This window comes from Grampus griseus (genome assembly GCF_964374135.1).
Source record: "Grampus griseus genome assembly, chromosome: 15".
Lineage (NCBI taxonomy): Eukaryota > Metazoa > Chordata > Mammalia > Artiodactyla > Delphinidae > Grampus > Grampus griseus.
In genome coordinates, this window is record NC_139009.1 from 50,999,187 (window position 1) to 51,026,617 (window position 27,431).

Here is a 27,431-nt window from a genome sequence, read left to right on the forward strand (position 1 = left end):
AACATGACCTAACCCCAATTTATTAACGTTTTAAGAAAACGAACACCTCCCTTTCCAACTTATTTCAAAATTGAGATTAAACTGAAACTAATTTGCAGAAACTATTTCAAATTTGAGTTATAAACTATCAACAACTTACTTCAAATTACATTATACTTTACTAACCTTTCTTATTTCCAATGGGAAGATTGGTGTTTAGTAAAGATGCAAAAGAACTCTGTTTAGATAGCTGGGCCTTAGCTGCTAGTGCATTATTCCACAATGCTTTAATTAACATCGATGCCAAGTACAGTGTCTTTAAAAAAAAAAAAAGGAGAGGTTGAAATTAGCGGTTTTAGGAAACACTGTAACAAATTTAATATCCTTTTGCCTAACTGAAATGCCAACAGTAATAAACTACAAGTTAAATCATCTGGATCACAAATAAATTTTCACTTTACAAAAAAAAAAATTAGTTTTGAATGAATTACCTGTTCAGTATGAACACTTGGTTCAAGAGCTGAGACCAGATTAAGAAGATGTCTAAGTGGTACTGGATCCAAATTCTTGATGAGTGAAGGAAATAAGTCATGTATATACCGACTACAGTGTTTCAGCTAGAAAATAAAAGTAGAGACAACAGTCAAAAATAATCACACTATATAAATAACCTGACACCAAAAAAGTTATGTAAGTTTAAAAGTGAAGAAGCTGGCTAGTACACTGATGTTTTTAAATATATTAGTAAAATGTTAATTACCACATGTCATAAATCGCAGTACATAAAATTGTGAAAATAAAATTCCACTTATGCAGAACTTCACTTTATCCAAGCAAACCACAAGCATAATTTTTTAACCTCAAGAAGGAAGCCTGCAATAAATAGTCTCTGGAATCCAAGTATAAAAAGGATTCCAATTTAATTTAGGAACATATCACTAATATAAAAACAAGTTAAACTGTTAATTAAAATGTAGGCAATAAAAAATAAAATAAATTACAATTAGACGAGAAAACCAAATAAATATTATTTTTTAAGTGTACAGTGGACCCTTGAACAACATAGGTTTGAATTGTGTGCATCCACTTATACAAGGTTTTGGGTTTTTTTTCCACTAAATACATACTACAGTACTATAATGATCCACAGATATGGAACTGTGGATACGGAAGGCTAACTGTAAAGTTACACATGGATTTTCGACTGTGCAGAGAGCTGGCATCCCTAATCCCCATGTTGATCAAGGATTGACTGTATTATATTTCTCACATTAAGTGGTTATAAAGTATTTATATAACATGGTCATTAATTGAAATACAGTACAAAATAGAAACCCCTTTATAATCAAGGTCTTCATAATATAAACTAGGAAAGTCTCCTTTGTTATACTAAACAGAATTATGTAAATATGAGGGAAAATATAATATTTACAAAGATATGACTAGTAAATATTACAATGTCATGTAAAATAAGCATCTTTTACAGCTACAAAGGTGCTAACTGCTAAATCAAGATACAGCAACAAATCTGACTTGGTCAGAAATACCCAATTTCAGGACTCCAAAGGTAAAATGTATCCTACTTATCTACAATACATAAAAAGTCTATAAGAAAATGTATTCTAAAACACTGACTTTTATATTTTTCAGGTATAAATCATATAAACTCTCTTCTACTAAATCATCTTATCAGGGTAAATATATACAACCTAATTTTAAAACAGAAGGTAAAATAAAATAACATTGGAAGAATTCCTCTACGTTGAGGTAACTTCTAATAAACTACTCTATCTACTTCAATGCTACTATTAAATTCAACAGTGTTCTTTACACAACTGCAGTACTTTAAGACCAAAAACATCATTTGATTTTGAGAAGTGAATCATCAATTATAAGTCTGCTGATTTTACAGATCTCACCTAAGAATATTTTAATATAGTATTAATTAACATTATAATTGGACTGTACTAACAGTTTATACTTGCTTTTTGTCAAGAAGTAACTATCAGATTTACACTTTTCCTAATGAAAATGTGATTAAAACATACTGTGTGATAAATTCCTGATTTGTACCAGCGTAAATATTAATAAAATGGGATTTTCATAATAGATATAATTTTGGTTATTTTTAAGTAACAAGACCCATAAGAGATAATTATGTAATCCTGTAACTGAGGCAAAAGACACATAAGGCTCTTTTCAAGATGCACTTTATGAAGACACATCCAAAAGTCAGGAAAAAAATATTAAGATTGACAGCTTTCGTTCCTGGTAAAAATGGTAGTGTGGAGTTGGTTCACAGACGCTTCTTAACTAGTTATTGAAAAGAAAAGAGAAGAAAAGAATGTCAGGGAAGATGGCAGAGCAGGAAGTACCAGGAATCCAGCTCTGTACCTAGAAAGCAACTGTACTACTAGTAGAAACTGTCTGATGTAACTACTCTGAAACTCTGGAATAGCCAATTTGAACTCTTGTGCTCCCAAAGGAAAGCTTGGCTGGTAAACTGTTGTTAATGTTGGCCAATTTCAGCCTTCAGTGTGATAGCAGCTACCCATTTCCTACTCCTTGACCCTATGGCAGGCAGCTGTGGGGACAGCAATATGTGACTCTGGTACAGTTTGTTGGAGCCATGGGTGGGCAATAATGATCTTGTCCAAATAATAATGTCCAAATAACAAACTTCTGTGTTCTGAATTCGGATTACTACATCTGATGGGTGAGGTATGGGCACAGAGGTTAGCTGCCATTGTTTCAACCCAAATCAGCGAGACTGACTACTGGGGGAATTAAAGGAGCCACACCAGGGTTTTTTTTAGACATTCAATAACAACCAAATATGTAGAACAATTTAGAAAGGTACTGTACATTCCCAGGGAAAGACACAGCTCAGAAAAATACCTGAAAAGACGATGAGCTTTCACATTAGATCATTTTTAGGCTAGGGATCAATTAAAAAAGAACAAACTCTGAGAAAAGAAGAGAATCTCTTTTCCAAAGTTACCATACTATAAAATTCAATGTTTTCAACCAAAAAAAGAAGAAAACCAACACAAAGTATAAAAAGAAACAGGAAAATATGGCCCATCCAAATAAATAAAATAAATCAACACAAATGTACCTGTCATTTGTAGAATGCGCACCCATAGGAATTACTAGACAAAGACCTTAAAACACCTTCCCTTAAAGATGTTAAAAGAGCTCAAGGAAAAGGATGAAGACTGGAAAACAATGCATGAACAAAATGAGAATATCATTAAAAAGACAGAAATTATAAAAAGGAGCCAAAAAGAAATGCTGAAAAGTAAAATAACTGAAATAAAAAATACACTAGAGGGGCTCAAAAGCAGATCTGAGCAAGCAGAAGAATAAGCAAACTTGAAAACAGGACAACTGAAGAAAATAGGACAACTGAAATTACTGAATCTAAGGAACAGAAAGAAAAAAGAATGAAGAAAAGTGAAGAGAGTCTAAGGGACCTGTGGGACACCACTCAGTCTACCAATACACTCATTGTAGCAATCCCAGAGGAAAAGAAAGGTACACAAAGTATATTTAAAGAAATAATGGCCAAAAGCTTCTCAACTTGAGGAAAGACGTAAGTCTACAAATCCAAAAAGTTCAACACACTCCCAGTAGGATAAACTCAGAGAGTTATACCAAGAGATATTATAATCGAACTGTTAAAAGCCAAAGACAATAAACTAATCGTGAAAGCAGGAAGAGATAAGCAATTCACATAAAACAGATACCCTATAAGACTATCAGCCAATTTCTAATTACAAACCTTGGAAGCCAGAGGAAGAAGTATGATATATCAAAGGGTGAGAGAAAAAACTTTCAACTGAGAATTCTACAATTGGCAAAATCTGTCCTTAAATAATGAGAAATTAATACATTTCCAGATAAACAAAACTAGACCTACAACTAGACCTGCCCTGCAAGAAATGCAACAGGAAGTCCTTCAGAATAAAATGAAAGGAAGCTAGACAACAGTGAAGAAATAAACATCTCTGTAAAGGTAAATATACAGACAATTAAAAGCTAGTATTATTATAGTTTTCATTTCTAACTCCATTTTTTAATTCCTACATGATTTAAAGAACAAAAACAAGAAAAATTATTATTATTCTACACAACTGGGCACAAATTATATAAAACTGCCATCTGTGATATTAATAACAAAATAAGGGGGATGGAGCTGTACAGAAACAAAGTTTTCGTATGGTATTTAAATTGGCATAAATTCAAATTAGATTGTAAAAACTTCAATATGTCAAATGTAATTACCACTTTATACACAAAATATCTATAAAATACACACAAAAGGAAATGAGAACGTAATCAAAATATTTCACTATAAAAAAATCAACTGAAAAAAGAAGGCAGTAATGGAGGAAAATAATGGACAAAAATACTATAAAGGGGGCTTCCCTGGTGGCGCAGTGGTTGAGAGTCTGCCTGCCGATGCAGGGGACACAGGTTCGTGCCCCGGTCCGGGAAGATCCCACATGCCACGGAGTGGCTGGGCCCGTGAGCCACGGCCGCTGAGCCTGCACGTCCGGGGCCTGTGCTCCGCAACGGGAGAGGCCACAACAGTGAGAGGCCCGCGTACCGCAAAAAAAAAAAAAAAAAAAAAAATACTATAAAGACCTATAAAAAACAAACAGAAAAATGGCAGAATTAAACTCCTCTTTGAGTAATTATTTTAAATATAAATGGTTTGGGGAGAGAGATAAATTAGGAGTTTGGGGATTGAAATATACACAATACTATATATAAAAAGTAGATAATTAAAAAGGACCTACTGTATCGCACAGGGAACTATACTCAATATCTTATAATAACCTATAATGGAAGAGAATTTTAAAATATATATATTTTTATATATGTATAACTGAATCACTTTGCTGTATACTTTGCTGAAACTAACACAACACTGTAAGTCAACTATATTTCAATAAAAATGTTTTTAAAATAAATAGTTTAAACACTCCATTCAAAAGACAAAGAACAGCAGAATGGATTAAAAAACGTGATACAAATATACAATGTCCTCAAGAGATTCATTTTACATCCAAAGACACAAACTGGAGAGGATGGAAAAAGATATTCCATGTAGATAATGAGCAAAAGAAAGCTGGGCTGACCATACTAAAATCAAGTAGTTTTAATTTTTTAAAAGTTACTAGAAAAAGAAGAATTATCACATACTCCAACAACCCCACTCCTGGGTATATATCCAAGAGTTAAAAGTGGGATTTCAAAGAGATATTTGCACACCCATGTTCACTACAGCATTTCTTACAACAGCTAAGACATGAAAGCTGCACAAATGCCCATCAACAAATCAATGTATAAATACAATGTGGCACATACATACAACAGAATATAATTCAGCCAAAAAGGGAAGGAAATCCTGTCACATGCCACAGCGTGGGTGAACATGGTGAACATGGGTGAACTTTGAGGACATTATGCTGAGTGAAATAGGCCAGTCACAAAAGGACAAATACTACAGGATTCCACTAATATGAAATATATAGACAGAATGATGGAAGCAGAGTCAAATGATGGATACCAGGAGATGTGAGGAAAGAGAATTGGGGAGTTGTTGTTCAATGGGTGCAGGCTTTCAGTTTTGGAAGATGAAAAAGTTCTAGAGATCTGTTACATAACAATATGAATATAATTAACACCATCAGAATTTTTTAATGGTTCAGAGGGTAAATTTCATGGTTTTTTTTCCCCTACCACAGTTAAAGATTTAAAAAAAAAAAAAAGGTTAACAGAGACAAAAGGTAACATCATTCATTAATAAAAGGTTCAATATAGCAAGAATATATAATAAACACTGAAGAAAAAATTGACAGAAATTAAGGGAGAAATAGAAAGTTCTACAATAATAGTTGTAGATGTCAATAACCCACTTCAATAATGGATAAAACAACTAGACAGAAGAAAAGAAAGGAAAGAGAAAACTCGTAGAGCACAATAAACCAACTACACCTAACAGACATATAGAGAGAACACTCCACAAAACAGCAGAAAACATTCTTTTCTAAAGAATGTATTCTTTTCTAAAATACAGTTTTCCAGGACAGACCATATGTTAGGCCACAAAACACGTCTCAAGAGATTTAAAAAGATACGTGTTTTCTCTGGCCACAAAATGATGAAGTTAAGAAATCAATACTAGAAGGAAAACTAGAAATTTTACAAATACATGGAAATTAAATAATACATTCTTAAACAACCAATAGGTCAAAGAAAAAAATGACAAGGGAAATCAGAAAATATTTAGCAACAAATGACTTGAAAAAACAACAAAACAAAATACATGGGATGCAAAAAAGCACTGCACAGAAATTTATTAAATGTAAATGTAAATTTAAAAAGATCTAATTATCAACAACCTAATTTTATCATTTAAGGAACCAGAAAAATAATAAACTAAACCCAAAGCTAAAAGAAGGGAAATAATAAAGATGAGAACACAGATAAATAAAATACAGATTAGGAAAACAATTTTAAAAAATTAACAAAACCAATAGTTGGTTCTTCTAAAGATTCACAAAATAACAAACATTTTGCTAGACTGACTAAAAAATATTTTTAGAAGAGGAGAGAGAAGATGTAAATAGCTAAAATCAGAAATGAAAGTGGGATATTACTACCAAACTTAGAGGTTAAAAAAAAATTATAAGAAAATACCATGAACAACTGTATGCCAAAAAAAATTCCTCACAAATTACCTAAATTGACTCAAGAAGAAAAGGAAAATGTCAATAGAGCTTTAACAAGAGACGGAGTCAGTAATCAACCTCCCAACAAAGTACTAAAATACATGGTCTTAACTAGTGAACTCTACCAAACATTTATAGAAAAATTATCACCAATCCTTCTCAAACCCTCCCCCCAAACTGAAGAGAATGAAATACTTCCTAACTCATTCTATGAGACTAGCACTGACCTGATACCAAAGCCTTCATTAAGAATAGAAAATCACAGAGCAATATCTCTTTCAATGATACTAAAGTTCTCCAAAAAATATTAGCAAATCAAATACAACTGCATATTAGCAAATCAAATACAACTGCATACTAAAAGAATTTTCACTGTGACCAAGTGAGATTTACTACAGGAATACAAGGGTAGTTCAATAAGAAAAACACTTACTGTAATACATCCTATTAATAGAAAGGAAAAAAACCATATAATCTTCTCAACTGATGCAGAAAAGGCATCTGACAAAAATCCAACACCTTTTCATGATAAAAACTCTCAGAACTTTAAGAATAAAGAAAACGTCCACAGCCAACATCACACTCAGTACCCAATGACTGAAAAAATTTCCCCTAGGATCAGGAACAAGACAATGATGCTCGCATTCATCACTGCCGTTCAACACCATATAGAAATTCTAGCCAGAGATATCAGACCACAAAAATAAATAGCAAATCAACTGGAAAGGAAGATGTAAAACTATTCATAAATGACATGATTTTATACATATAGAAAGCTAGTAGAGCTAATAAGCAAATTCACAAAGTTATACAGTACAAGCTCAACAAGCAAAATTCAGCTGTTTCGATATACCAGCAGTGAAATACCTGACAAGAAATTTAAGATAGCAATTCCATTTACAATAGCATACAAAGAATAAATACTCAGAAATGAAACAAAGTAGGTGAAAGACCTGTACAGTGAAAACTACCAAACACGCCTCAAAGAAATTAATGATTTAAATAAATGGAAAGACATCCTATGTTCATGAATAGGAAGACTTAACATTGTTAATACTACCTAAAGCAATCTACGGATTCATCACAATTCCTATCAAAATTCTAAGAGCCTTTTGGCAGAAATGGAAAATCCAGTGCTCAAATTCATATGGAATTGGAAGGAGTTCTGAAAAGCCAAAAACAATCTTCAAAAAAAGACTTTGAAACACAACAAAAATAGAGTAATTAAAACAGTGTGGCAATGGCGTAAAGACAAACATAGAACAATGGAGTACAATAGAGAACCCAGAAATGTAACCTCACATAAATGGTCAAATGATTTTTCAACAGTGCCAAGACCATTCAACAGAGAAAGGACAGGCTTTACAAAAAGAAAAAAAAAAAAAAAACGGTGCTCAGAAAACTGGATACTCACATGCAAAAGAGTTAATATAGACCTTTACCTTATCCCCCACACAAAAATTAACTCAAAATGGATCAAAGAGCTAAACTCAGGACATATATAAAACTTTTTTAAGAAAACACTGGATAAAATCTTCACAACACTCGATTTGACAACGGTTTCACTTGTATGACACCAAAAACACAGGCAATAAAAGAAAAAATATATAATAAATCAGACTTCATCAAAATTAAGACTTTTTTTTTCAGCTGTGTCGGGTCGGGTCTTAGTTGCATCACATGGGATCTTTCGTTGCGGCGCGAGGTTTCTTCATTGCAGTGCTCAGGCTTCTCTCTAGTTGTGGCCTGCAGGTTTTTTCTTTCTCTAGTTATGATGTGCAGGCTCCAGGGCATGTGGGCTCTGCAGCTGTGGTGCATAGGCTCCAAAGTGCATGTGCTCTGTAGTTTGTGGCACTCAGGCTCTCTCATTGAAGCGTGCAAGCTCAATAGTTGTGGTGTGCAGGCTTGGCTGTCCTGCAGCATGTCGGATCTTAGTTCCCTGACAACAGATTGAACCCGCGTCCCCTGCATTGCAAGGCCGATTCTTTACCACTGAACCACTAGGGAAGTCCCCAAATTAAGACTTTTTTGTGCATCTAAGGGTACTTTCAGGAAAGCAAAAGACAACTTACAGAGCTGGAGAAAATATTTGCAAATTACGTTATCTGATAAGAGATTAATATCCAGACTATATAAAGTACTCCAAAAACTTAACAGAAACTCTCAAACCACCCAATTCAAGAACAGGCAAAGGATAAACATTTCTGTGACTTCCCTGGGGACGCAGTGGTTAAGAATCCGCCTGCCAATGCAGGGGACACTGGTTTGAGCCCCGTGCTGGGAAGATCCCACATGTCGCTGAGTAACTAAGCCCGTATGCCATAACTACTGAGACTGCGCTCTAGAGCGCACAAGTCACAACTACTGAGCCCACAGGCCACAACTATTGAAGCCTGCATGCCTAGAGCCTGTGTTCTGCAACAAGAGAAGCCACTGCAATGAGAAGCCTGAGCATTGCAAGGAAGAGTAGTCCCTGCTCGCCACAACTAGAGAAAAGCCTGTGTGCAGCAACGAAGACCCAACGCAGCCAAAAATAAATTAATTTTTTTTTAAAAAAGGATAACCATTTCTCCGAAGAAGATGCACAAATGACCAATAAGCACATGAAAGGCTGCTCAACATCATTAGTCATTAAGATGCAAATAAATGCAAATTATAACCACAATTAGATACCACTTCATAACTACTAGGATGGCTAAATTTTTTTAAAAAGACAAAAGTGTTGACAAGGATGTGAAGTAATTAGAACCTGCCTGTATTGCTGCTGGGATGTAAAATACTGCAGTTGCTACAGGTTAAACCTAGATTTACCATATGACCCAAAAGTTCTACCCTGAGGTACATATACAGATGAACTGAAAGCAGAGATTCAAACATGTATTTGTACATCCATGTTCATAGAAGTAATCATCTACAATAAACATCCAAAAGGTGGAATTGACTCAAATGTCCACTGATGGATAAATGGATCTAAATGTGGTATATACATACAATGGAATATTATTTATCATAAAAAGAAAAATTTTATATATGCTATAACATGGATGAACCCTGAAAAAACTGTGTTTAGTAAAATAAGCCAGACATAGACAAATACTGTATGACTCCATCAAATGAGGTACCTAGAATAGGCAAGTTCATACAGACACAATGTAGAATGGAGGAAACTAGAAGCCCCCTGGGAAGGAGGAATGGAGAGTTATTGTTCAACAGGTACAGAGTTTTTACTGGGGATGATGTCAAAGTTTTGGATACAGACAAATGATGGTTAAAAAAACACTGTGAATGTATTTAATGCCACTGAACTGTAAACTTACGAATGGTTAAAATGCTAAATTACTGGTTAATCATGTTGTATATATTTGTACCACAATAAAAAATTTTTAAATAAAGGAAAAAATATATGTTAAAGGCCATCAACCAAAAACTCAAAACAAGTTAAAAAGAAAAACCCTCATGGGATTTATGAACACCTGAACATGAGAGAAATATTCTACCAACAAAAAATGATAGGATATTATCTTTGTAAAATATTAAAAATAAAAGTTGTTTGTTCAGAAAACGACTACTCTTCATGTATACTACACAGTTCTGATGGAAACCAAAAGAGTGGCTCTAGTAATATGACATTCAATCAAACTCTTCAAGTACAAAGAAATCAGACATCTCAAGTGTGTAGAAACCCAGAACAAAATATCCATAAATTTCTCTTCAGAGACCGGGGGTGTAGATAATTGACAGGACAGGACTGCCAGTTGACCTTTGAACTAAAACTGGGGAAGCAGCGGCTCCTCACTACCCTCCATCATTAGAATATATGTTCGGCCTGCCTGCCATTCCCAAAGTGGGAGCTACTCCCAGGACATAACCTTGAGAGAGAGTAAGGGGTTGAGACCATCTGGATAGTATTTATGCCTAAACCCAATTAAGGCCTCTCTTATAAACTTGTAAGATTTGACAGGTGAGTGCAGAGATCTACTCATCTTGCAGCCACTGAAGACAAGCCTCATAAGTTAAGTTCCCTTGCTTATTAAACCTGCCACCTACCAATCTGGAGTGATCTCTCTGCCTCTTTCTTCAGTTTCTCCCTGACCTCTGTATACAGGGCCAGTTTATAAACCAACAAGGGAAAACAAAAGTCTACTCTGTGAATTATACGAGAATAAACACAAATTAACCCTGGAATAAGGAAAAAGGAATGAGAAAAACAGAAATGAAGGAAAAGAATATGTGGTAAATCATATAGCTAAATACAAAATTAAGATTAAACAACTGTGGAAATTATAATTTATAGTATAGAACTTAAAAGTTACATAATTTGATAAAATAAAAATAACATAATAAAAACTGCAAGTGGAAAATGAGAAGAGAAAAATGATGAGAATTTCCTCATCTTCCACAGAGGAAAATCAATCGTTACTGTATTTTAGAATGAAAAGAAACACACCCACAAAGAAAATGAGCATCAATAATAGGTATGAGGGACTTCCCTGGGGTACAATGGTTAAGACTCCGTGCTCCCAATGCAGGGGACACAGGTTCAATCCCCGGTCAAGGAACTAAGATCCGTATGCCGCAGAGTGCAGCCAAAAAAAAAAAATTACTATTAATAATAATAGATATGAGATTTCAACAAATTTCTGAATGACTGAAATGAATGGGAATACATTTTTAAATGTACAGGTAGAGAAAGCTGTAGCTCAGAATAATTTGTCAGTGAGCTGCAGAGGAGATAGGTCTATCTTCCCACTGTAACTGGGAAAATTTCTGAACTCATCTGAGTACCAGATCTGATGGACAGCAGGAGTGAGACATGAACATGAAATCCTCTGTTTTCTCATTCCTTCCTCTGTTTCCCATTCCCAGGAGTCCATCTGAGAGCTGTAATGGAAAAATATTTCACAACACCCAAGAACATCTAGGCCACTTACCAGTCGTCTTCCTTAAGTATGGACAGCAAAGGCATATGAAAAGACCCAACAACATAAAAGAAAGAATACAGTACAGACAAGAGGTTTGAATATGTAATACAAGAAGGAATCATCATTCATATTAACAGCTCCTAAAAAAGCAGGAATGAATAGAATTCAAATCATAAGATGTAACATAGAGGCAGATACTGCAGTGGCCAGATTATAATTCAAGTACAATCATAACTTCACATGCTAACAGTATGCAATGTCTCATAAATCAGTAATCTAGGGCTTCCCTGGTGGCGCAGTGGTTGAGAGAGTCCGCCTGCCGATGCAGGGGACACAGGTTCGTGCCCCGGTCCGGGAAGATCCCACGTGCCGCAGAGCGGCTAGGCCCATGAGCCATGGCCGCTGAGCCTGCGCGCCCAGAGCCTGTGCTCCGCAACAGGAGGGGCCACAACAGTGAGAGGCCCGCGTACCGCGAAAACAAACAAACAAACAAAAAAAACAGTAATCTAAATGTGTGTACAAATATACATGCAGAAGCTAATAACCAAGAGAGTGTATATCAGCATTTCTAAAATTAGTCATCACATAAACCCTTTGAGAATCTGATGAAAATTATGAACTACTTCCCCTCAAAATATACATAATGCACATTTGAATCAGATGATATTTAAGTTCCTTCTAAATCCTAGGGAATTTTACTTCTGTCATTGAGACATGAAAATCTATTCCCAAAAAGCTATTAGCTGCATTTTAAGATAAGATTATTATCTCAGGAAGTTACATAAATTTATGTGTAAGTTCTTCAAATATGGAAAGCATTTAACAATAAATTCCAATACAGTGGAAAGATTCTGAAGTTTATTTATTTGATGTCCTATGACTAAAAGATTTTATGGTGAGAGGGTATGAAGAGGAAGATGTAGAGAGGTAACTCAGTCAAACCAGAATAATAAGTAACTTTAAACGGCAGAGAAAGTCATTTAAATGTCTAAATGTTTACTGTTTACTTTATACACTAGTTTTTATATGTACTGAAAAATTAATAAATACATGTAAAATTTTCACAGTCTACATAAACATAGACAATAAAAGTCTCCATCTACTTCAGGTCACTTCCCCAAAAGCAAACCTGTGAAATTTTCTTGTCTGACTTTCCAAAATAGTTCCAGACAGTCACAAGTACAAAGAGTACATATACGTGTATGTACATCCCCTTTTTATAACTGTTTTAATACGCAGTGAAAGAATACACTGTGTACTTGCTGTCTTCTCTTAATAAAATAACTACTGTTTTAGATAAAATAATAAATATTTAATAGTGTTTAATAAAAATATTTCTTGGAGGTTGTTCCACATAAGCATAATACAGCAACTTCAGTCCTTCTCTTGGCCACAGAACATTCTATTAAACAGATTTCCCAAAACTTATTTAACTAGCCCTACAGTGACAGACATTCGTGATCTGCTAGTGTAGTTAATGTTGTATCAAACATCTTCATGTACATGTATCTAGAGGATAAATTACCAGAAAGAGAACTGCTATACTGTTCTCCTAAAGCTATACCACACTCTGGTCAATACAGTGTATTGTTAAACATAATGAGAATTACCCAATATATGAAAATGCTATTATGTTAGCTGAACTTACATTTAATTATAATCAAAGATAAGCATTTTTCAAATATTTATAAACCACTTGTTTTTTCCCAATCAATTTCCCGTTTATCACCTTTGTCTTTTTTCTCCTTGGATTCCAATGTAAGAGTTGTGATACAAACAATGAAAAAACCAGCAGCCAATCCAATTATTACTGGGTGAAGTGTGTGTACCAAGTGAGCAAAGTGACCTCAAAAACTTACTCCAGAGGGAAGGGAAAAAAAACTCACGCAAGACTCTGTATGAAACCAACCAACCCTGGACACTTGGAAGCCAGTTACAGTTGGTGCTCAAATAAAAAGAACTCAAAATGTAAAAATTCCTGATAATTCTACAACTGTGGTATATTCAAAAGTAAAGCAGTAACAAAACACAGAAACACCCAAATAAAATGACCTTTAAAATATACTTATTTAATCTTGTTAAACTAACTTTTATAGATATTTTAAGTTGTTTCAGACTGTATCACAGATTATGCCAGAATTTTTAAATCATTTCCTTATTAGGTTACTTGAAACTCTTGCTAGGGTAAAACACTAAAAGTTTTAATACACCGTATTATTAATTATAAATTTGATGAATTTCACCTTCAATAAACAGTGCTTCACTATTCTTAGTTATTTATTCTATATTACCATATCACTGTTCTCATATTTTGCTTGCCTTGCTATGAACAAAATAAAATTTAAAAATCTACTAAAAAGAACATTTTCTGAAAGTTATGAAAGAGAACTTCCTAAGTATTTTAGGATTACTCTGAAATATGAACTGCTTCATTAATGTGTTAAAATGATAATAATGTATAAATAGACAATATTAAATATGAGAATTTTAAAAAACTATATTGAAAAATTACCACAACCAATATTAGGTTTCAAGGCACACAATTATTAAAAATCAAAAATTTGAAAATGCTTAAGTATATAAAAAGTATATATGCAATGATCATTAAGTATAAGGAAGAAATAAAGTATAATGGACGAAAGCAAGTAATATAAGGGGAGAAATGGCTATTTTAATAGCAATAATAAATAAAATTAAAATCCTAAAAAAAAAAATCCTTAAGAATAAGCTTAACATGAAATAAAATCTATACACAAATAACTCTGAAATGCTGAATGAAACAAAATAAAACAAATGGCATATCGTGTTTTGGATAGGAAGACAACTTCACCTCTCAAAATAATCATTATAACAGTAAAAACAACAATATTTTTAAAGAAGAATCAATGCTAAAATTCACATGGAAAAATAAGAGACATAAAGATTCTTTTAAAAAAATATAAGGAGAAACAATCAGCCTTGCCAGATAATAAGAAATATTACATAGACACAAGGGGGAAAAAGAAAATACATTAGTATAAAACCAAGGACTAGCAAATGTCTTCTTGATGGCCCAGACAATAAATATTTTAAGATTACAGGTGATATGGTCTCTGTTACAAATATTGCACTCTGCCACTGCAGTGTGGAAGCAGCCACAGACAAAAATATGAAAAAGAATAGGCAAGGCTAAGTTGCAAGAAAACCATTTACAAAATCAAGTGGCCAGCCCACAGGTCATAAGTTTACCAATCTCTGATATATAGATCATGACTAGATATACCAATAGGTCAGTCTACAAAGTCCAGAAATTGACCCAGTCAAGATAAAACTGGTATCTCAAATCAGTGAGGAGAAGAAGAATTACTGAACAAATGGAATGGGGACAACTATATAACCAAAAAATGGGGGGAAAATGTTGGATACGTACATGACCCTTTGAACCATGATAAATTCCTATTGGATCGAAGATTAAAATATAAAATTGAAACAAAATGTACAGAAAAGAACTAAAGAGGAATTTTCTTGTAATCTTGAAATGCATTTCAAACCATAACACAAAAGCCACAGGCCATGAAAAATTCAACCACAAGTGTGAAACCACAAACTTGAAACTCAACTGCAAAAACCACCTTAACTAAAACAGCAAGAAGACATCAAAGCAGAATGTAGGCATAACTCATAACACAAACAAAAGTCTGATTTCACTGATATATAAAGATCTCCTACAAAAAAGAAACTAAGTAAAGCAACTGATAAATGGCAAAGAATATAAACATCACCAGAAAAGGAAACAAAAAGGGTTGTTAAGCACAAGATTTTCAACCTGATTCATACAAAAGAAATCCGAATTTAAAACATCAATGAAAACACTTTTCACCCATCAGTTTAGCAAATAAAAAGAAGTTTAAGAACATGATTTTAAAAAAGAAGAAAAAAAAAGATCTAGCAGCCTATTCACTTCTCTGCAGGACTCTCCGCTTCAGCTGGCTCTGGTCCCCTTCCACAAGCTGTGTGGCTGACAGAGTCTTGGTGCTCCAGCCTGATGTCAGGTCTCAGCCTCTGAGATGGGAGAGACAAGTTCAGGACACTGGACCACCAGAGACCCCCCCAGCCCTATGTAATATCAATCAGCAAGAGCTCTCCCAGAGATCTCCATCTCAATGCTAAAACCCAGCTCCATCCAACGGCCAGCAAGCTCCAGTGCTTGATGCACCATGCCAAACAACTAGCAAGACAGGAACACAACCCCACCCATTAGCAGAGAGGCTGCCTAAAATCATACTAAGTTCACAGTCAACCCAAAACACACCAACGGATGCGGTCCTGCCCACCAGAAAGACAAGATCCAGCCCCACCACCAGAACGCAGGCACCAGTCCCCTCCACCAGGAAGCCTACACAAGCCACTGAACCAACCTCACCCACTGGGGGCAGACACCAAAAACAACAGGAACTACGAACCTGCAGCCTCTGAAAAGGAGACCTCAAACACAGTAAGATAAGCAAAATGAGAAGACAGAGAAATATGCAGCAGATGAAGGAGCAAGGTAAAAACCCACCAGACCAAACATATGAAGAGGAAACAGGCAGTCTACCTGAAAAAGAATTCAGAGTAATGACAGTAAAGATGATCCAAAATCTCAGAAATACAATGGAGAAAATACAAGAAACGTTTAACAAGGAGCCAGAAGAACTAAAGAGCAAACAAACAATGAGGAACAACACAGTATATTAAATTAAAAATTCTCTAGAAGGAATCAATAGCAGAATAACTGAGGCAGAAGAACAGATAGTGACCTGGAAGATAAAACAGTGGAAATAACTACTGCAGAGCAGAATAAAAAAGAATGAGAAGAACTGAGGACAGTCTCAGAGACCTTTAGGACAACATTAAACGCACCAACATTCAAATTATAGGGGTGTCAGAAGAAGAAGAGGAAAAGAAAGGGTCTGAGAAAATATTTGAAGAGATTTTAGTTGAAAACTTCCCTAACCTAGGAAAGCAAATAGTCAATCAAGTCCAGGAAGGAGAGTCCCATACAGGATAAATCCAAGGAGAAACACGCCAAGATACATATTAATCAAACTATCAAAACTTAAATACAAAGTAAAAATATTAAAAGCAGCGAGGGAAAAGCAACAAATAACATACAAGGGAATCCCCATAAGGCTAACAGCTGATCTATCAGCAGAAACTCTGCAAGCTAGAAGGGAGTGGCAGGACATATTTAAAGTGATGAAAGGGAAAAACCTACAACCAAGATTACTCTACCCAGCAAGGATATCATTCAGATTTGGTGGAGAAATTAAAACCTTTACAGACAAGTGAAAGTTAAGAGAACTCAGCACCACCAAACAAGCTTTACAACAGATGCTAAACTTCTCTAGGCAGGAAACGCAAGAGAAGGAAAAGACCTACAATAACGAACCCAAAACAATTAAGAAAAGGGGAATAGGAACATACATATTGATAATTACCTTAAATGTAAATAGATTAAATGCTTCAACCAAAAGACATAGACTGGCTGAATGGATACAAAAACAAGACCCATATATATGCTGTCTACAAGAGAGCCACTTCAGACCTAGGGACACATACAGACTGAAACTGAGGGGATGGAAAAAGATATTCCGTGCAAATGGAAATCACAAGAAAGTTGGAGCAGCAATTCTCATATCAGACAAAATTGACTTTAAAGATTATTACAAGAGACAAAGAAGGACACTACATAGTGATCAAGGGATCAATCCAAGAAGATATAACAATTGTAAATATTTATGCACCCAACATAGGAGCACCTCAATACATAAGGCAAATGCTAACAGCCATAAAACGGGAAATTGACAGTAACACAATCATAGTAGGGGATTTTAGCACCCCACTTTCACCAAACAGATCATCCAAAATGAAAATAAATAAGGAAACACAAGCTTTAAATGACACATTTAACAAGATGGACTTAATTGATATTAACAGGACATTCCATCCAAAAACAACAGAATGTACTTTCTTCTCAAGTGCTCATGGAACATTCTCCAGGATAGATCATATCTCTTCGGTCACAAATCAAGCCTTGGTAAATTTAAGAAAACTGAAATCATATCAAGTATCTTTTCCAACCACAAAGCTATGAGACTAGATATCAATTACAGGAAAAAACTATGAAAAATACAAACACATGGAGGCTAACCAATACACTACTAAATAACCAAGAGATCACTGAAGAAATCTAAGAGGAAATCAAAAAATACCTAGAAACAAATGACAGTGAAAGCAAGATGACCCAAAACCTATGGGATGCAGCAAAAGCAGTTCTAAGAGGGAAGTTTATAGCAATACAATCCTCAAGAAACAAGAAACAACTCAAATAAACAATCTAACCTTACACCTAATGCAATCAGAGAAAGAAGAACAAAAAAAAACCAAAGTTAGCAGAAGGAAAGAAATCAGAAATATCAGATCAGAAATAAATGAAAAAGAAATGAAGGAAACAATAACAAAGATGAATAAAACCAAAAGCTCTTTGAGAAGATAAACAAAATTGATAAACCATTAGCCAGAATCATCAAGAAAAGAAGGGAGAAGATTCAAATCAACAGAATTAGAAGTGAAAAAGAAGTAACAACTGACACTGCAGAAATACAAAGGATCATGAGAGATTTCTACAAGCAACTATATGCCAATAAAATGGACAACCTGGAAGAAATGGACAAATTCTTAGAAATGAACCACCTTCTGAGACTGAACAAGGAAGAAATCGAAAATATTAAACAGACCAATCACAAGCACTGAAATTGAAACTGTGAATAAAAATCTTCCTACAACAAAAAGCCCTGGACCAGACAGCTTCACAGGTGAATTCTATCAAACGTTAAGAGAAGAGCTAACACCCTGATACCAAAACCAGACAAAGATGTCACAAAAAAAGAAAACTACAGGCCACTATCACTGATGAACATAGATGCAAAAATCCTCAACAAACTACTAGCAAACAGAGTCCAACAGCACATTAAAAGGATCATACACCATGATCAAAAGGTGTTTATCCCAGGAATTCAAGGATTCTTCAAAGTACGCAAATCAATCAATGTGATGCACCATATTAACAAATTGAAGGATAAAAACCATACGATAATCTCAACAGATGAAGAAAAAACTTTCAACAAAATTCACTCATTTATGATAAAAACTCTCCAGAGAGTAGGCATAGAGGGAACCTACCTCAACATAATAAAGGCCATATATTCCAAACCCACAGCCAACATCGTTCTCAATGGTGAAAAACTGAAACCATTTCCGCTAAGATCAGGAACAAGACAAAGTTGCCCACTCTCACCACTATTATTCAACATAGTTTTGGAAGTTTTAGCCATGGCAATCAGAGAAGAAATAAAAGGAATCCAAATTGGAAAAGAAGAAGTAAAACTCACTGTTTGCAGATGACATGATACTATACACAGAGAGTCCTAAAGAAAACTACTAGAAAACTACTAGAAAACTACTAGAGCTAAGCAATGAATTTGGTAAAGTAGCAGAATACAGAATTAATGCGCAGCAATCTCTTGCATTCCTATACACTAATGATGAAAAATCTGAAAGAGAAATTAAGGAAACACTCCCATTTACCACTGCAACAAAAAGAATAAAATACCTTGGAATAAACCTACCTAAGGAGACAAAAGACCTGTATGCAGAAAACCATAAGACACTGATGAAAGAAATTAAAGATGATACAAACAGATGGAGAGATATACCATGTTCTTGGATTGGAAGAATCAACATTGTGAAAATGACTATACTACCCAAAGCAATGTACAGATTCAATGCAATCCCTATCATACTACCAATGGTATCTTTCACAGAACTACAACAAAAAATTTCACAATTTGTATGGAAACACAAAAGACCTCCAATAGCCAAAGCAATCTTAAAAAAAACAGGGGCTTCCCTGGTGGCGCAGTGGTTGAGAGTCCGCCTGCCGATGCAGGGGACACGGGTTCGTGCCCAGGTCCGGGAAGATCCCACATGCCGCGGAGCAGCTGGGCCCATGAGTCATGGCCGCTGAGCCTGCGCGCCTGGAGCCTGTGCTCCGCAACGGGAGAGGCCACAACAGTGAGAGGCCTGCGTACCGCAAAAAAAAAAAAGAAAAAGAAAAACAGAGCTAGAGGAATCAGGCTCCCTGACTTCAGACTTAAGACTTTGTAGTTATACTACAAAGCTACAGTAATCAAGACAGTATGGTACTGGCACAAAAAGAGAAATGAAGATCAATGGAACAGGATAGAAAGCCCAGAGATAAACCCATGCACGTATGATAACATATGTGCATGTTATGATATGATAATCTCTCAAAGATAACCTTATCTTTGTTAAAGGAGGCAATAATATACAATGGAGAAAAGACAGCCTCTTCAGTAAGTGGTGGTGGGAAAACTGGGCAGCTACATGTAAAAGAATGAAATTAGAACACTCCCTAACACCATATACAAAATTAAACTCCAAATGGATTAAAGACCTTAATGTAAGGCCAGACACTATCAAACTCCTAGAGGAAAACATAGGCAGAATACTCTATGACATAAATCACAGCAAGATCCTTTTTGACCCACCTCCTAGAAAAAGGGAAATAAAAACAAAAATAAACAAATGGGACGTAATGAAACTTAAAAGCTTTTGCACAGCAAAGGAAAACATAAACAAGACTAAAGGACAACCCTCCAATGGGAGAAAATATTTGCAAACGAAGCAACTGACAAAGGATTAATCTCCAAAATATATAAACAGTTCATGCAGCTTAATATCAAAAAAACAAACAACCCAATCCAAAAATGGGCAGAAGACCTAAACAGACATTTCTCCAAAGAAGATATACAGATTGCCAACAAACACATGAAAGGATGCTCAACATCATTAATCATTAGAGAAATGCAAATCAAAACTACAATGAGGTTATCACCTCACACCGGTCAGAATGGCCACCATCAAAAAATCTACAAACAATAATGCTGGAGAGGGTGTGGAGAAAAGGGAACCCTCTTCCACTGTTGGTGGGAATGTAAATTGATATAGCCACTATGGAGAACAGTATAGCCACTATGGAGAACAGTATGGCGATTCCTTAAAAAACTAAAAATAGAATTACCATATGACCCAGCAATCCCACTACTGGGCATATACCCTGAGAAAACCATAATTCAAAAAGAGTCATGTACCACAATGCTCACTGCAGCTCTATTTACAATAGCCAGGACATGGAAGCAACCTAAGTGTCCATCAACAGATGAATGGATAAAGATGTGGCACATATATACAATGGAATATTACACTCAGCCTTAAAAAGAAACAAAATTGAGTTATTTGTAGAGAGGTGGATGGACCTCGAGTGTCTCATACAGAGTGAAGTAAGAAGGAGAAAAACAAGTACCACATGCTAACACATATATATGGAATCTGTAAAAAAAGTTTCTCACGAACCTAGGGGCAGGACAGGAATAAAGACACAGACATAGAGAATGGACTTGAGAACACGGGGAGGGGATAAGGATAAGCGGGGAAGAAGTTAGACAGCACTGACATATATACACTACCAAATATAAAATAGCTAGTGGGAAGCAGCTGCATCGCACAGGGAGATCGGCTCGGTGCTTTGTGACCACCTAGAGGGATGGGATAGGGAGGGTGGGAGAGAGACACGAGAGGAAGGGGATATGGGGATATATATATACATATAGCTGATTCACTTTGTTATTCAGCATAAACTAACACAACGTTGTAAAGCAATTATACTCCAATAAAGATGTTAAAAAAAATTATTGAGGAGAATAAGGTGAAAGTGGCACTATCACACCATTAGCTACCACAAGTAAACCACACTTACTTTAACCTGACAATACTACTTATAAGTAGGAATGTATCCTATGTAATAGTTTTGCATATGGATTAGCTGACTACTATAAGTTACTTATTGTAGCATTGTTTATAATAAAAAAGATTGGAAAAATAGTGCCTATGAACAGGAACTGGTTAAATAAATTATGGTTCATGCATATAATGAAACACTATACAGTCCTAAAAAAGAAAAAATGTGTTTTATATATTGACATGGAATAATAATCTCCAGGACAAACTGTTAGTGAAAAAAAGCCAAATCCGTTTAGTATGATACATCTGTGGAAAAGAGGACAGGGAAGAGAAATGTTTACAATTGGCAATTTATATAGAAAATCTATGATGCACCTGAGAGGTTAGGAACTGCATGCATGGGAGACATAGGCAGAAGGGGGAAAATGTATAGCATATCCTTTTATATCTACTTTTTGAAATTTGAACTATATGGATATGTGCCTATTCAAAAAATTAAATTAAAGAAGAAAATAGTATAATAGAAAAAAAACATATGAATACAATGTTCAGGACAGAAGCATTGATTGTATAAATTAATAGGAAACTATCTCTTAATAAACCAAGAACCTCTAACAGACTGACTCTCATTTCCTTCGATTGTACCAGTAGTACAGTAAGATAAGACATGGACTCTGAAGCCAGATTTCTTAGATTTGATCCCCAACTTTTCCCATGGCATGGTTTCTTTAGCGACAAATGAGGATAATAATAGAACGTACCTTATAGGGGAGTAAAGAACTTAGAACGGAACAAATAATAAAGAAGCACTTATGTTAAGCTGTTGATATTACCTGTGCTGCAGCCCAAATGCAGTCAATATGCTGAGTACTCAGTCGCCCTTCTGCTGCCAAAAAATTCAAAATCACTTGGCACTGTTTGATAATCTGGAAAAGAAAAACTTATTACAGTTAATTTTTAAAAGCATTCTTCTCTCTTAATAGAGCAGATAAGTCACATATTAGTCCACAAACCTCAATATGTAAATTTGGTCCAAATATATGCTCTACCACATTGTTGCTTATAAGCCAGTCTGCAAGTTCTTTTGCAATGGACCTAAAGTCAAATAATAAAAATAGTTAATACATTTAAGAAAATATTAGTATCAATCTTTCCCATGTCTAAAAGCAGACTCAGGTGAAAATCTAAAACTGTTCACATACCAATTATAAAGAAGTGATTATATACAATTAACTGTTAATAGTACTATGAAGAATAACTGAAACAGAAATACAAGAAATGATAATACTACCTGAATTTATAAACAAGCAAAAAAAAATCTGAAAAGTTAGGATAACTAACACCAGGTACACAGGTGAGAATACCAAGGGTAACACCCAAAAACTGATGTATTTTCTTACTCAAAGACCTTGCCTTCCCATTTTTAATTTCCATAGTAGGCACTGAGGCATTCAGGGAAGGGTTCCCCGTATGTCCTCTATGGTAAGATAACATCAGAAAAGTAGGTTACCAAAAGGGTGGGGGAAGAAAAAAAGAAGAATCTCCAAGCCAAATGGCAAGTCTCCTTCCTGCCTGATATTAACGAAGGTTCTGCTAATGTGATCCCTAAAGTTATCAACTGACTGTTCAGAACACTTGGTTACACTTAGGAACAACTCATCTTTCATTTCAAAAAGTAAACTTTTTATTTTTGAACAGTTTTAGATTATCCTTCATTTTGTAAAAAGAGCTATCAATTCTTTTAGAGTAATAAATCACTGGCACAGAAAATTAAATTATTATGTTACCAATAAGGTAATGTAAGTTTATCAGTTAATTTGTCTTTTACAGCTTTGAGATATGTATGAAATATAGTAAACTAAACATATTTAAAGTATATAGAGTTCAATGAATTTAAACTTAAATGTACATCTATGAATCCATCAGCACTGCCAAGATAACAAACACATCAACCCAAAAAGTTTCTTTAAAAAAAAAAAAAGTTTCTTTATGCCCCTTTTTAATCCCTCTTTTTCTCAGCTCCCACAACCCACTGCCCAGACAACCCATGATGTGCTTTCTGTTATTACATAGTTTTCATTTTCTAGAACTTCATATAAAAAAAGATACAGGATGTACTGTTTTATAAAATTTAGATTCTTTCACTCAGCATTAAGATTTATCCATTTTCTTTCATTTGTCATTAGCCCATTGGTTCATTCCAGGTTTGAGCAATTATGAATAAAGCTGCTATAATCACCCGTGTGCAGGTTTTTGTGTGGACATGTTTTCAACTCCTTTGGATAAATGCCAGGGAACATGACTGCTGGATCATATGGGAAGAGTACGCTGAGTTTTTTAAGAAACTATGAAACTGTCTTCTGAAGTGGCTGTACCTTCTTGCATTCCCACCAGCGGTGAATGAGAATTCCTGTTGCTCCACATCCTTGTCAGCATTTGGTGTTATCAGTGTTCTGGATTTTGACCATTCCAATAGGCATGTAATGCAATCTCATCGTTGTTTTGATTTGCATTTCCCTGATGAAAGAGGAGCATCTTTGCATGTGCTCATTTGCCATCTGTATGTCTTCTTTGGTGGAGTGTCTGCTAAAGTCAGTGTATTTTTTAATCAGATTGTTCATTTTCTTACTGTTAAATTTTTAAGAGTTCTGTGTATATTTTGGATAACAGTCCTTTAACAGATGTGTCTTTTACAAGTATTTTCCCCTGTCTACGGCTGTCTTCTCATTCTCTTGACATTGTCTTTCGCAGAGCAGAAGTTTTTATTTTTAAAGAAGTCCAGCTTACCAATTCATGGATCATGGTGTTGAACTCAAAAGGTTACCACCATACCCAAGGTCATCTAGATTTTTTCCTATGTTATCTTTTAGGAGCGTTATAGTTTTACATTCTATGTTTAGGTGTGTGGTCCATTTTGAATTAATTTTTGTGAAGGGTGTGAGATGTGTCTAGATTTTTTTTCCCATGTGGTTGTCCAATTGTTTCAGCACCATTTGTTGAAAACCCTATCTCTGCTGCTTTGTACTACTGTCTTTGCTCCTTTGTTAAATATCAGCTGACTATATTTATATGGGCCTATTTCTGAGCACTGTATTCTGTTCCATTGACCTATTTGTCTGTTCTTTCACCAATACTGCACTGTCTTGATCACTGTAATTTTACAGTAACTCTTGAAGGTGGGTAATGTCGGTCCTCCAACTTTGTTGTTTCCTTTCAAAACTGTGTTGGCTATTCTGGGTCTTTTGCCTCTCTATTTAAACAAATGTTAGAATCAGTTTGTCGAGATCCACAAAATAACTTACTTTGATTTTGATTGAGACTGCAATGAATCTATAGATCAAGCTGGAAAGGACTGATACCTTTACAATTTTAAGTCTTCCTATCCATAGACATGGAATATCTCTCCATTTATTTAGCTCATCTTTGCTATCTTTCATCAGAGTTTTGTTATTTTCCTCATATAGACCTTTTCATATTGTTAGATTTATACCTAAGTATTTCATTTTTTGTGGTGTTAATGTAAATGGTATTGTATTTTAAATTTCAAATTCTATTTGTTCACTGCTGATATATACGAAATTTTTTTTTTTTTTTTTTTTGTGGTACGCGGGTCTCTCACTGTTGTGGCCTCTCCCGTTGCGGAGCACAGGCTCCAGACGCACAGTCCCCGGACGCACAGGCTCAGTGGCCATGGCTCACAGGCCTAGTCGCTCTGCGGCATGTGGGATCTTCCCAGACCGGGGCACGAACCCGTGTCCCCTGCATTGGCAGGCGGACTCTCAACCACTGCGCCACCAGGGAAGCCCGTGACTGACTTTTGATTACTAACTTTGTATCCTGCAATCCTGCTATAAATGCTCATTAGTTCCATGAGACTGTCAATTCTTTCAGATTTTCTACATAGATGATCAGGTCATCTGTGATCAAAGACAGTTTTACTTCTGCCTTCCTAATCTATACACCTTTTATTTCCTTTTCTTCTCTTGTTGCATCAGGTAGGATTTTCCAGTACAATGCTGAAAAGCAGTGGTGAGAGTGGACACCCTTTCCTTGTTCCTGACCTTAGTGAAACAGCTTTGACCTTCACATCATTAAGTATGATGTTAGCTGTAGGAGGTTTTGTAGATGTTCTTTAACATGTTGATGAAGTTCCTCTCTATGCCTAGTTTACTGAGAGGTTTTTTTTATCATGAATGATAAAATTTGACCTTGTCAAAATTTTGACTTTACATTAATTGATCTTGAAACGCTGAACCAGCCTTGAATACCTGAGCTAAATCTCACTTGGTTGTGGTGTATAATTCTTTTTATACCTTGCTGGATTCGATTTGCTAATATTTTATGAGGATTTTTATATGTATGTTCATGGGAAGTACTGGTCTGTCGTTTTCTTGTAATGCCTTTGTCTGGTTTTGGTATTAGGGTAATGCTGGTAAGGCTTCCCTCTGCTATCTTCTGAAAAAGACTATAGAGAATTGGTATAATTCCTTCCTTAAATATTTGGTTAAATTTACCAATGAACCCATCTGGTCCTGGTACTTTGTGTTGGAAGGTCATTAACTGTTGATTCAATTTATTTAATTGAGACAGGCCCTTTCAGAGCAATTCTTTAAAAAAAATTTAAATGGCTACTACAGAAGAACAGCTAATGAAAAAAGTAGTGATATGTATATTGTGGGTAGAAGAAAAATGGTTTCAAAATAGGATGAGCAGTGAAAAGACCCCAAGTTTTTTCAGTTATGTAAATTATACACAGAAAAACTGGAAGGACTGAACAATTTCTTTTCTTGTTTATCCATAGAAGAATTATATTTAATTTTAAAATTATTCTAAAGATTTTTAATAAGCTATGAATTAGATATATGACCTCAAAGGGTAAAACATTAAAATAAAACTAGTAGTGGTATATTTTACCTATTTCTGAGTAACCCAACAGAAGCTATGATCCATGAATCAACTCTATGATGTTTAACATACAAAAAGACAATTCAACAACTAAAAATAATTCTAAAAAATAAATCCCATTCTTTCAGTTTCTTGAAAAACACTGAAAGGAGACTCAGGGACTTTTGTAACAGCCGAGAACTGTTAACTATAACTGAGCAAGCATAAAACTGGACAATGTTATCAGTAACAATCATTCAGGGCTCTGGAAACATATATATACTGGGACTCCCAGAAGGAGTAAGGAGAACAGAAAGAAAATTTGAAGAAACTATGGTCAAACATCCCAAATTTGATGAAAAATGTTCATCTACACAGCCAAGAATCACAACAAGCGCCAACTAAGATAAACACAAGGATATCAACACCCAGAGACATCAGAGTCAAACTCTTAAAAGCCAAAGAGCAACAGAAAAATCTTAAAAGCAACAAGAGAAAAAGAACTAAGCACATAGAAAGGAACCACAATAAGATTCGCAGCTGACTTATCAGAAACAAAGGAATAGAGCTATACTGAAGCACTGTTCCTATATTCTACCAGAATTGTGATTAATCTGAAGTAGACAGTATTAAATTAAAATGCATATTGTAACCCATACAGCAACCACTGGCAAAATAATTTTTAAAGTATAAAAAAATGGAATTAAAATGGTATACAGTACTCCCTCTGTATCCATGGGTTCTGCATCCATAGATGCAACCAACAGAGGATCAAAAATATTTCTTAAAAAAAATTCCAGAAAGTTCCAAAAGGCAAAACTTGAATTTGCCAAATGCTTGCAACTATTTACATAACACCTACATTGTATTAGGTATTGTAAGTAATCAAGAGATGATTTAAAGTATACAGGAGGATATGTACAGATTACATGCAAACACTACATGACTTTATATAAGGGAGTTGAGCATCTGAAGATTTTGGTATCCACAGGTGATCCTGGAACCAATCCCCCACATATACCAAGGGACAACTGTACTACCGTATACTGACATACTGCAA

The 27,431-nt window shown here is 35.0% G+C and overlaps 1 protein-coding gene across 3 annotated transcripts in view; it reads right to left on the reverse strand.

Annotated features, from left to right (window-relative positions):
- The window catches only part of USP34 (ubiquitin specific peptidase 34), a 231,836-nt gene that overhangs the window by 132,505 nt on the left and 71,900 nt on the right, over positions 1–27,431 (reverse strand). For all 3 annotated transcript variants that reach the window (XM_082672022.1, XM_082672023.1, XM_082672021.1), the window contains exons 9-12: positions 22,501–22,582; positions 22,321–22,413; positions 471–596; positions 166–295 (exon numbers count right to left, since the gene is read on the reverse strand). In XM_082672022.1, the coding sequence (XP_082528148.1) occupies positions 166–295; positions 471–596; positions 22,321–22,413; positions 22,501–22,582 (431 nt within the window). The remainder of the gene's footprint in view (positions 1–165; positions 296–470; positions 597–22,320; positions 22,414–22,500; positions 22,583–27,431) is intronic.